Here is a 12,952-nt window from a genome sequence, read left to right as displayed (position 1 = left end):
ATTAACCCCCCGAGGGCCCCTGGGCCGGTAATTTTTGCAGGGCCCCCATAGCGCGCGTGCGGGCAAAATGTTGGTGTTTTTCCGTGTTTTTATCATCTTTTTGACCTAAATTTAACAAAATCAATGGCCAATGAAGGGCCCCAGGAGCCCTTTTCAGGGCGTCAAACCTAGTACCTTACGGTCCAATTTCCCTGAAGGGCCCCTGAGAGCCAAGGGCCCCTGGGCCACGGCCCCACTGGCCCAATGGCTAATTTGTCCCTGACCCTGAGGGACATAATAGGCTTCTGTTCTGGGCTTCAGGCATGACTACTCTGTACATTCATTCCCCCTTTGATTGTTTTGCTGAGGCTGATAGGGACTGAAGTGCAGGCATACTGATTGACTACTATGCATGCTTGACACGTTTTCAATATCATCGCTATTGGCAAATCGGGCAAATTTATGACCATTATAAATCTTGATGCACACTGCACACAACATGTTTGATGACAGAAAAACAGGCTCATATAAGGCTGCTAAAGAAGGGCCAAAGGATGCTGGTAATTGACCACAGAGGGGGTTGAAAGATGGACATTATCTGATTTTCCGATCTCAGTGCTTCACTCACAAAATGTTTCTTGGCACGGCGATGCTAAACAGCGAAACTCTCTAATGACGTCAATACAAATGAGTAGCACCCCAAGGGCAGCCCACCCAACCGTCACATATAGACAGGGTTTGATTTGTGAAGCAGAGGGTGAGGCATTTTACTTTCATATCAAAAATTTAAAAAACACACACGCGCACGCACGCACGCACGCACGCAAGCACGCACGCACGCGCACACAACACACAACACACAACACACAACACACACACACACACACACAACACACACACACACACACACACACCCTCCCTCTCACTTTGAGGGATACTGACCTGCGGTGTGAGGGCCAGAGACCGGAGCCTGGTCTCTTGGCGCTGAGAAGCTGCATTGCGGGCACTGGGTTGGTGAAGAGGTGGCAGAAGCAGAACATGGCACACACCAACACACCCGAGGGAGCACGGCCGTCCTGTTGAAACAACGCAGAGGACATTTCACCTTTCACAATCTTGGAAACTAACCAAGTAATCCCCCATACTGTTTAACCCTGTAGTCAGGGCACTAGGGACAGCAACGACTGTTTTTAGGACGGCTCCACAAGGCAGAAGTACGGGAGCTGTGACGCAATTGCCGTAGCTGTCAAAATCGTTAAGCAAACAGCCGTCTGCGACGGCGACATTGGGTCACATGGTGACGTGTCTATGCAGCATGTGTCAAACTTTTCTTTTTAAACACCATGTCGTGCATCAGCTAATTTGCCGATATTGCTTAATTGTCTCCACCAGGCCGAAGGCATGTGGGGAGAGTATGTTTTGCACTTCGTCCGTCCGTGTGTCCGTGTGTCCGTGTGTCCGTGTGTCCGTGTGTCCGTGAACAGCTAATCTCGGCCACCGTTAACCCGGTCGATGCCAAATTTTGCACACACACTCCCTGGATGCCAACGATGAACCTCTGCCCCAAACTTTCCAGAACGGCCTGTTATAGCGCCACCAGGAGGCCGCTTTGTGCAAAACAAGTTTTTTCACAGTACACCTACAGATTTTGTCCAAACATCACGCAAATTAGTACACAGTCTCTCTAGAGCCATTCAACGAAACGGGTCTTTCAGATTTCTCAGACTCCATCCTGATTGGTTAAGATTGGCTTCCAAAGTTCACAGGACTGCTCAGTTTCAAACAAAATGCTGCAAATCATGAACACATCGCGTGATTTCCGTGAAATTGTGCACGCACATTCCCACTAGGCCGAGGACGAAATGCCACATGAACAATTTCAACTCAGCCTCAAGGTGGCGCTATAACTGGCCAAAAAGTGTTTTTACCTCTAACTGCACGGATCTGTGGATAACCTGGTGGAGACCTGTGCCCAGAAGGGCACTTTTTCTAGTTCTTACATGCGCTGGACATGATCAGCAGTGGAAAGAGGAAGGTGCTGGAGCAATCTGTGTCATTCTAAAGCCGTTTTAATAAACATGGTTAATAGAGCACCGAAGTCTGACGTCACTTTCAGTAGAGGGCGCCAATACACAGGTTCATGTATTTTTTATTTGCATTGTAATTCCCATAGGGCGATTGTAGGTCGCTTCATATAAGAACTGTGTTTGAAAAATAATCCGACCAACCCGGCCTTTCTGTCAGGGGAGTAGCTGTGCGTCGTTAATGATGTCCATTCATATTTGATACAGCCAGTTTCTGGAGAAAATGGAATTAATGTGGCCGCAAAAGCCTTGAAACTACATATGAAGGCAATCTCGCTGCTTATATACGTCACGCCCAGCTGTCAACACATTGCATTCCTGAGATTCCTCGTTGACGTAAACTCAGCTGGTGGTGACTCGACTCGTACTAACCACGAAAATATCAATAAAATAAAAAATAAAAAATAATGTAATTAACATTCAGTTTCTGTTGTGCGACGGGCAGATGCAGCCATCCGCCTACCCGGAAATGTAGTCTCTGGGTTGTTTGACTCGATTCTAACGCTTATTTTGTTACTCTTTGGGTATATTTGTACATTTCCACCTTCAGTCGATGCTTCATATCCATATGAGTGAAAAGGCCGGGATGATCGGTTTATTTTTCAAACGCAGTTCTTATAGGGATTTTAATGCAAATAAAAAATACATGAACCTGGGGACTGACGCCCTCTACCGACAGTGACGTCAGGACTTCGGTGCGCTATATGACATATGGTATTAGTGTTATTTCTTCATTCAGAGCATGCCAACACATTACACAGCATAAGAGAGGTGATGGAGCAATCGGTGTAAATGTATGACAGCTATAATTTCAATAAACATGGTTATAACATGACGTTGTAGACACTACGTGGAAGTGTAGGTTCCGTTCTGCTGTAGTAGAAAGGGCTGCCACGGAGAGCAGGTTTATGTATCGAGCACTGATTCATTTCCGGTTGCTGGAGCCGACTGCCATAGCCGTCGTTGCTTAAAGTCGCTATTGTTTCTCATACATTTCTGATTCATATTTTTAGCTTTCCTACAAATTGTCTTTTATTTTCTTTAAAAAAACATTTTATTTTCTTGGTCAAAAGAAAAAGAAAAACGTTCCAGAAATTAAAAACCACACTTGTGTGAAGTGGTGCACTCATCATCATGCATCATTCAGCATACATCACATTCCATGCTCAGCCGATCACATTCCGTGCTCATACACACAAACACACAAGTTGTGCATAGGAGTGGCTACTAGCTAGTGCCCCTAAAGAATAGTGGAAATAGCTAATCTAAAAGCGCATAACCTGTTGCGATGCGTTATGTTGTTAACGTGTAGATCTGACTGTCCAGTGGGCAGTGTTAATACATGACAGTGGTCATGATATAATTATTGGGAAATAATATCTAAAATAACTTGTACCACTGCAAGCTTTCATTGGACAGCAAACAGACATTTAACTTCATGAAGCCTAGTATTCCTGTTGTGGGCATGTCATAACAGCCAAACATTTATGTGTTTGCTGGTATAGGGTTTAAAAGTGGTTAAATGTGTTCCTTCCTAGTAAGCTTGGGAAATAAAGGGAGTATAAAGAGCTGAGCTGTCACTGCTCATACTAAAACGATACTGTCAATGCTTTGTTTGGTAAATATAGGTATCCACATTGTTATAAATAGATCAAGGCTTAGGTTTGTTTGAGGTTCAAGCCAGGAAGAAGAAGGGGAGAAAAACATATAAAAATCAAATATCTCTTTGTACAGAGATATTTTTTATAAATCCTGTTTTAGTAACTGAATTGTTACATGCCAGAGATCATGCCAGTTAGATTGGATTGCCTTTCCAAAGCACAAAGAAACCACAGAACAAGCCCACTCGACTGTACAGTGTTATTGTCACAGAATTAGAATTGGACGACAGGGTCATTTCAGTGAAAGGCCTTCATTTGTTATTTTCCTGTCTATTCTAAAATCTGTCTATTTATCTATCCATCAAATCCAAAGTCTTTGACCGTGCTGTGACACCATGAATCACATGCTAGTTTTCAGCATTTTGATTATCTTTATTTTTTATTTGATTATCTTTATTTTGAACCTTCAGGTAAAACAGTAAAATAAAATAATAATAATAAAAAAGGACCACAATGCATGTATATTTCTTTTTTGAATGAAATAAGAAAATTATAATGACAACAATGTGATCATTGATCTTCCACCTGAAGTTAAAAAAGGAGTAGGAAGAAGTAAAAACTGGTGGTTTAATAGGAAGGGATCACTAAGGACACATTAGTCCGACAACGTGGCTTTGCGTGCGGTTAGGGTTAGGGTAGAAAGACATCCAAAGCTAACATACAGCACTGTATAAATTACTTTATTTTAGTTTGTCATGGGTGATTCATTCTCCTTTGAATAAAGAGAGCATCTATGTCTGTCTGACTGACTGGCTGAGTCCCAGCAGAACGCAGGGTGACAGCAGGCAGAATGGAAACTAAAGGGATCTGTACTTGGTCCCCTCCTTTTCTCACTGTACACTAAATCCCTTGGCACTATCATCTCGGCTCACAATATATCCTATCACTGCTACGCCGATGACACACAACTGTTCCTATCCTTCCCCCCCTCTGCCACTCAGGTGGAAGAGCGCATCACTGCATGCCTGGCTGACATATCACAGTGGATGTCCTCCAACCACCTCAAGCTGAACCCAGACAAGACTGAGCTTCTCTTCTTCCCAGCTAAGTCCTGCCCTATGCAGGAGCTAACTATTTCCGTAGACAACGCCCTGGTAACGTCTGTCCCAACAGCCAGGAATCTTGGTGTTGTCCTGGACAGTCAGCTCTCGTTCAAAGCTCACATCACAGCTGTCACTCGATCATGTAGGTTCACACTCTATAACATACGACGAATTAGACCGTTCCTCACCCAGGAATCAGCCCAGCTCCTAATCCAGACAACAGTCTTGTCAAAACTCGACTATTGTAACTCCCTCCTTACTGGCCTACCAGCATGTGCACTTAAGCCTCTCCAGCTGATCCAAAATGCAGCAGCTCGCTTGGTCTTCAACCAGCCAAAATTCTCACATGTCTCCCCCCTGCTCCGCTCCCTCCACTGGCTCCCGGTCGCTGCCCGCACAGAATACAAAACTCTGATGCTGGCATTCAAAGCAACCAAAGGTATGGCTCCCCCATATCTTACAAGTATGATTGAACCCTACAAACCCTCCCGCGCACTCAGATCAGCCAACGCAGGGAAACTGGAAGTACCCTCACTAAAAACGCCGGGACAACGCTCCACACGTCCCAAACTCTTCTCCCTTCTGGCTCCAAAACTGTGGAATGCACTTCCCATTGCAGTCAGAACTGCAGCATCACTCCCAATCTTCCGCCGTAGCCTGAAAACCCACCTTTTCAGACTCCATCATGGCCCATAGCACTTACCCTAACCCCTTAGATAGAATTTCTGTTGGCTTAGATAGCATTTGACTTGGACTTATAGCATGTTATGTAGACAGCACTATAATTGTATTGTATATAGTCATAGCACGCCATAGTACATATGTATAGCATAGTAGTGAATATGTATAGTTTATTATGTATAGTGTATGTATAGTTTCATCATATAGATATTCCACTGTTACCTTCTTAGCTTACGCATGTTTCATGATAAATGCTTTTATGTGATGTATTCCCATGCTTTTGTTCTTGCCTAAATGTAAGTCGCTCTGGATTAAGAGCGTCTGCTAAATGCCTAAATTGTAAATTGTAATTGTAAAGCTCAGCAGAAACAATGGGCAAAACGTAACTGCTCCAGGCTGTGTTTTACTTGGAATCAAGGCAGGCCAAAAATCCAAATCCAAGGGGTGACCACAGAGAGAAGTTGGAGTGGATAGCGGGAAGAAAAGAGCAAAAACTATGGTTTACCCCTTCCTTGTACTGTCTATGCACCGTTACTGCTCTTGATGCTTACAATTAAGGCCATTGATGGTTCAGTGAGTCATTCGTGAGACGCGTCAAGTAGCTATGCTTCACAAGTCAACACACACACAGTAAAATCACTAGTTATGCTCGTCATTTTTGTGGTGTAATACAACGTTTCTCAAATTCATTACCAATTCAAGAAACTCCTTTTACACAATCTCCAAAGAGTCCAAACAGCTACAGTATACGCTTGGGCTGAGGATAATGGAAGCGTTATGTTGTTAATTTGATAATTATGTTATGTTGATAATTTAAAGTTAAACCATTGCTTCACTAGAAAGGTTTTGAAATACAGCCAATGTAGAATACAGCATAATGCTGTATGGCTGAGAGTGAAGGCTTGGCATTATCATCACTAAAATTCACTTTTTTTTTTACAACCATGTCGCTCTTTGAATCTGTTTCACAGTGAAGTTAGTGTATAAATCAGTATAAAAATAAAGGTTGAATCGCCTCTTACCGAGCAGGTGATTACACACACATTCTTGGGATTCTGCTTGAGCCAGTTGTGCATGTTCTTGCACACAGCAAACAGATTGTGGAGTCCGGGAGCCTGGCGGGATGGCCAGTTACACTCTGACACCTGGGAAGGGGGGAGAGACAAGGTAAGGTGAGATGGGCATTATCTAAACAGTTTTGTACTTAGAGGGGAAACGAAGGGTACAACAACACCAGACATTCACACATGGGGTTGGGGGGGGATCGAAATCCATGCCTCTGTTTTTATCGCTGTTTCTGGTCAGTCTAAATGAAATGCATGCATTTCCTTTTAGTAAATGTAGACTGTCTGATATGTTTTCTTTTTTATACTATCATAATGTATTACATTTAATAATTAAAATGCGTATCTTAACCGCATCACCACATCACGCATCATACCTGGTGACATCCATATTATGGGACAACTTGAACAAAAACAGCAGATCTATGATCTATAGGCTACATCACCTAATTTATTTGCCCCTTTTTTACAATTGGGAACACCACATACAGTGACAGTACAGTAGCACCAGTACAGTATAGCACTGCTGTACATAATTATGTTAGAAGATGGCTATGCAGTGACGAATATAATAGTATACAAATCAATTTGTTTGAATTGCAACCTGACGAATGAGTATCCAGATATTCGGATATTTGAGGCAGGCCGCATCTTCATATCAAACACGTCACAGAGGCCTCTATTCTGGGGATACATTCGTTGCTGTCCGGAAGGAAACCTCATAACTCCATTTTTGAGGTTTTTGTTTTTTGTCCATAAATCAGTGGCATTGAACACCCTTTACATCTGTGTGTTGTTTTGAAAATATTGAACCAATGGAAAGTAGTAAAAAAACGCATTGGACAAAACCTCTTAACTCCATTGGACCCTCAAACTGTCTGCTAAAAGAGCTAACTCCTCCACCTCTCTCCTTCTCATGCAAGCAAGTAATTGACAATATCTAATGTCACAACACCAACTTTGATGAGGCAGTATTGCATCGTTTAAAAAGGTTTTATTAATTTCCTTAAAAATGTATATTTTTCATTTCCTCAAAAATTAACATTTTGGAGTTATGAGGTTTCCTCCGGACAGCAGAGATATGCTAAAGTGCCTGAATGCCCAATTTGCCTGTGTCTGGGGATGGAAGATAGGCAGGGAGGGAGGGAGATAATTGTCCTGAGGAGTAAGTAGGATACCAGTAAGACACCTAGGGGCGAGAAGCGAGGTCGCGTGAACGCATCCGTCTCGTTGAGGGCAGACTGCTGGGCGAGCGCTGGCGCTTTGGCATGGGGCATCAGCTATAGCTGATGCCCCATATATGGAGCTCGAGGTGAAAGCCTTCGTTATTTCACCTAGAGCTCCATATATGGTGACAACCTATAGCTCCATGTATGGAGACAACAGCGATATCCAGCGCTGACATCAGACTAGTGTAGAAACCTCATATATGGATATACATCATCATGGCATCGTCATGGTGATACGTACTCAGTTGGCTGGCATCGTCATCATGACACGCATCTAGTGAACCATATATAAGAAGAATCCGAAGAGGTTTAGGGAGCTAGCAGAATTTGCTATGCTCCTCACGAGAGGCTCCATTGCCTTCCGGACGAATAAAAAAGAGAAGAGGCCTCAATTGAAGAATGGAAATGTCTGTTCTATGTTTAATATATGAGTCATTGACTCATCAGTCATCATTGATGAGTCATACACTGCAGTAAATCACTACTTTAGCAGTGACGTAAAGTAATTAAGTGACGTAAAGTAAAGTAATTACAGTAAGTGATGTAAAGTAAATTCCAGTTAAAATACATAAATGACTCTAAAACTACCTCCCCCTGGCCAGCTGGGGCGCCTGATGGAGGGGAAAGGAACTGGTCGGAATAACGTGTCCCTTCCACGCGCTACGTCCGGCCGGGGAAATTCCCCTCTGTCAGGTGAAAAGAAGCAGCTTGGACTCCTCATGCATAGAAGGATGCATGAGGTCAGTCCGCTGCCCCTCCAGATTGGCAGAGGAAGTGTAGCGCCCAGGATTACATTAGATAATTGGCACTGGGTGAAAAGAAAACTCGGTTACAAAATCGTGGGATAAAAATTTAAGCGAAAACAAAAATACATAGATGAATACATATCCGGTCCCTACAACCTTTTAATAGTGTTTAGGGAAGTTGTCATGGTCATTGTTGTGAAAAATATAAAAGTGAATGATTGTATAAAAAAAAAAAAAAAAAAAAAAAAAAGTTTAATAGAGAAAGTTACACAGTTTGACTTTCAACAATGATGCATATCTGTAGGGTTCAATGTAAATATTGGGAGACCTAAGCCTCACCCGGTTAGAGAATTTGGCGCCGCGGTAGTTGCGCTGTGATAGGTTGAACACGGTGTAGTGGTCAGCATGGCGACTGTCCAGGAAGGAGCGAATGTCCTCCACGTGGTTCTGGTAGCCCATCTGCACCGACTCTGCTGGATAGGTCATCACTGGAAGAGACAAAACCAAATGTCACCAAATGCATTATATATACCTGTATGTCCAGCTTTGATGGTTTGTGTAAACACAAATATCAAAAAGGATATAGAACTATGCACAAAAAAATATATATATACTTCTGTAAAGCTGTGATGCGACAATAAAGCTGTGTGCTCTGTTTTGACTAGAATCTCTTTATATATTTTTGCTTATCTGCACGCACACACACAGGCACGCAGGCAGGCACGCAGGCACGCACGCGCACACAGTACACACACACACACACACACACACACACACACACACACACACACACACACACACACACACACACACACACTCATGGAAGATTTAATGGCATTTGTATTTACCTATGATTCGTGACGTGATGTAAGCAATATCCAGCTCCCCTTTTGTGTACCTGCAACAAAGACATAGAACTTAAAACATTATGTTGTACGTAAAATAACAATATACCAAATATATAAATATACAACACGACACATTGCCAAATGTTTGTTTATTATGACATAGGAATAGAATAGGAATAATATAACTAAAATTGTTTTATATAATTTGAATGTGCATATTGCTGAAAGGTGAACTTGTGAGAGCCATAACAATGACCTTGATCTTAACCTGAAGCACAGATTACAGAAACATGAACACATTCAATCTATTGTAATCCTGAAAGATACTTGCTGTAAAACCCTAAACATTGCTATTATTACACAGGTCTCAATTCATGAGAAGTTGATGCTGAACCCCTGTATGTACAGTTGCATTCAATTCAAATCATACTCAAGGTGGCATTGAGCCGATTGACAAGAAGTTGACGGGCTGTTGTTAACGGGCTGATGGACGGACAAAATCAGTGTAAAAGCATTTGCAGTAGATAAGATTGTATTAGCCACATTCAGACAAAATACATTATTCAATAGATGTGTATCAAGTTGAGTTGACAAGCAGGCTGTGGGGACCTGGAAAGGTGCCCAGGATTGATGCAATCCTAACCATGGTCGTCTCCACCAGGCCGAAGGTATGTTTTGCACTTCGTCCGTCCGTCCGTGTGTGTCCGTCCGTCTGTGTACAGCTAATATCTGACACTGTTGGCCTGATGCCAAACTGTGACGAACCTCTGCCCCACATTTTCCTCAACGGCCTGTTAAAGCGCCATTATGAGGCAGATTTTTACCAAACACATTTCTTTATATTACTCATACACATTTTATCCATACATCACACAAATCGATACGCACCATCTCAATAGTCATGTGATCGACATGGATCTGTCCGATTTCCCATATTCCATCCCGATTGGCTAAGATTGCCTTTCAAAGTTTGCAGGATTGGTCTGTTTTGAACAAAATGCCTCAAATCATGAACGCAGCGTGCACTTTATGTGAAATTTTGCACAAAAATTTTGCACACACATATTTACCATAACTGCTGCAGTTATGGTAAATATGTATGCAGTTAAACTGCACAAATCTGTGTGAAACTTTACATGCACACTCCTAAGGAAAAACCTTTGACCTGCATTCTTCACATCTGCCTTTTATAGCACCACTAGGAGGCCGACATTTATGAAACACATTTTTTTTAATATAACTCCTTCAGATTCTGTCCAAAAATCCTGCAAATCGGTACACAGTATTTCTATTGTCATGTGATCAAGATGGATCTGTCCGGTATTTCATATTCCATCCTAATTGGCTAATTGGCTAACTTTGGCTTCCAAAGTTTGCAGGATTGGCCCATTTTTAACAAAATGCATCAAATCATGAATGCAGAGTGCAATTTGAGGGACTTTTTGCACACACATTACTACTAGGCCAAGGAATAAACCCCACCCTTTTCACATTGGCCTGTTATAGCGCCACCAGCAGGTGGACCTTTGCAAAACAATGTATTGGAACAAAATGCCTCAAATCATGACTTTTTCACATTGGCCTATTATAGCACCACCAGGAAGCCACAATAACCTACCTGGCCTGATGGGAGACCTGTGCTCCGAGAAGCACTTTTTCTAGTTATGTATTGAAGTCAATCTAAAACATGTGGGACTTTTTTCACATAAATAAAGTCAATGTAGCCTAAATGTTAAAAAAAAAACCTAAAAACACACATTCTCAAACGACCCCCAAATTGACATTTTATTAGCCTGTGGACCCCCATTTAGTCTAGTAGCCAGAATGTGAACCCGGACATGTTGAGTACACCAACGTTTTATGTTATAAATGTTGAGTATTGGTCCCCAGCATGTAGAAACTGCCGGATGCTAACTTTTGAGCAATTTTCATAATTGGCATAATATGTGACCATTAACAACCTATAGAAGGCAAAATATTCTAAATGTAATCATGCTTTATGTTGCATGTGACGTGTCAGACTAGGGGGTTTTCATGATGCTGATCCATTCCAAGCATTAGTTTTGCAAAAAATCACTCATTGGGCAAAAAACGGCCATTGCCGTCATCACAGATGTGATGATGTCAGCATAATTGGCCCAATGAGTGCTTGGAATGGATTCAGCATCATGAAAACCCCCTAGTTTAACACGTCACATGCTATATAAAGCATGTTAATAGTTATTAATGGTATGGTCACAGATTATGCCAATTATGAAAATTGCTCAACATAATGCAAGTTAGCATCCGGCAGTTTCTACATGTGCATGTACGTGCGTGCGTGCGTGTACATGCACACACATGCATGTGTATGTCAGTTGATTTTCATTTCGAAAATACATCCAATGTTGCTCATGTAGCCTTAAAAGGCTTCGTGACCCTAATATTTATTTGCAAAAATGCACCTAGGCTGCTGTGTTTGTGCATGGATGCATGCACGCATGAGCTTGTGTGTATGTCCCTTGGCACTATCATCTCAGTTCACAATATATCCTATCACTGCATGCCGATGACACACAACTGTTTCTATCCTTCCCCCCCTCTGCCACCCAGGTGGAAGAGCGCATCACGGCATGCCTGGCTGACATCTCACAGTGGATGTCTTCCAACCACCTCAAGCTGAACCCAGACAAGACTGAGATTCTGTTCTTCCCAGCTAAGTCCTGACCTATGCGGGAGCTAACTATCTCCGTAGACAACGCCCTGGTAAAGTCTGTCCCGACAGCCAGGAACCTTGGTGTTGTCCTGGACAGTCAGCTCTCGTTCAAAACACACATCACAGCTGTCACTCGATCCTGTAGGTTTACACTCAATAACATACGACGAATTAGACCGTTTCTCACCCAGGAGTGGGTGAGGAACACTCCTAATCCAGACAACAGTCTTGTCAAAACTTGACTTGTAACTCCCTCCTTACTGGCCTACCGGCATGTGCACTTAAGCCCCTCCAACTGATCCAAAATGCCGCAGCTTGCTTGGTCTTCAACCAGACAAAATTCTCACACGTCCCCCACCTTCTCCGCTCCCTCCATTGGCTCCCGGTCACTGCCCGCACAGAATACAAAACTCTGATGCTGGCATTCAAAGCAACCAAAGGCATGGCTCCCCCATATCTTACAAGTATGATCGTACCCTACAAACCCTCCCGCGCACTCAGATCAGCCAACGCAGGGAAGCTGGAAGTACCTTCACTAAAAACGCCGGGACAACACTCCACCCGTCCCAAACTCTTCTCCCTTCTGGCTCCAAAACTATGGAATGCACTTCCCATCACAATCTGAACTCCCAATCTTCCACCGTAGTCTGAAAACCCACCTCTTCAGACTCCACCATGGCCCGTAGCACTTAGATAGCACTTTATGTAGACTTAGATAGTATTATAAATATAGCACTTTATGTAGACTTTTAAACAGACTTATAGCATGTTGCGTAGACAGCACTAGAATTGCATTTTATGTAGTCATAGCACTTTATAGTACACATGTATAATATATAATATAGTATAGTATGTATAGTTTACATAGATACTCCACTGTTACGTTCTTAGCTTACGCATGTTTCATGATAACTACTTTTTA

The 12,952-nt window shown here is 42.6% G+C and overlaps 2 protein-coding genes across 2 annotated transcripts in view; one reads left to right on the top strand and one right to left on the bottom strand.

The window, feature by feature from the left end:
• lurap1 (leucine rich adaptor protein 1) overlaps positions 1 to 12,952 on the top strand; it is a 435,521-nt gene that overhangs the window by 161,844 nt on the left and 260,725 nt on the right. The gene's annotated exons all lie outside the window — the stretch shown is intronic.
• Positions 1 to 12,952, bottom strand: part of dnajc6 (DnaJ (Hsp40) homolog, subfamily C, member 6) — a gene marked incomplete at its 5' end in the record, with an annotated part of 42,261 nt that overhangs the window by 14,051 nt on the left and 15,258 nt on the right. Inside the window, 4 exons of the mRNA XM_083766885.1 lie at positions 922 to 1,055; positions 6,471 to 6,593; positions 8,827 to 8,975; positions 9,336 to 9,385. Coding sequence (XP_083623011.1) covers positions 922 to 1,055; positions 6,471 to 6,593; positions 8,827 to 8,975; positions 9,336 to 9,385 — 456 coding nt within the window. The remainder of the gene's footprint in view (positions 1 to 921; positions 1,056 to 6,470; positions 6,594 to 8,826; positions 8,976 to 9,335; positions 9,386 to 12,952) is intronic.

This window comes from Protomyctophum parallelum (assembly GCF_964188405.1).
Source record: "Protomyctophum parallelum genome assembly, chromosome: 6".
Taxonomy (NCBI): Eukaryota; Metazoa; Chordata; class Actinopteri; order Myctophiformes; family Myctophidae; genus Protomyctophum; species Protomyctophum parallelum.
This window is presented reverse-complemented; position numbering and strand designations above follow the sequence as displayed.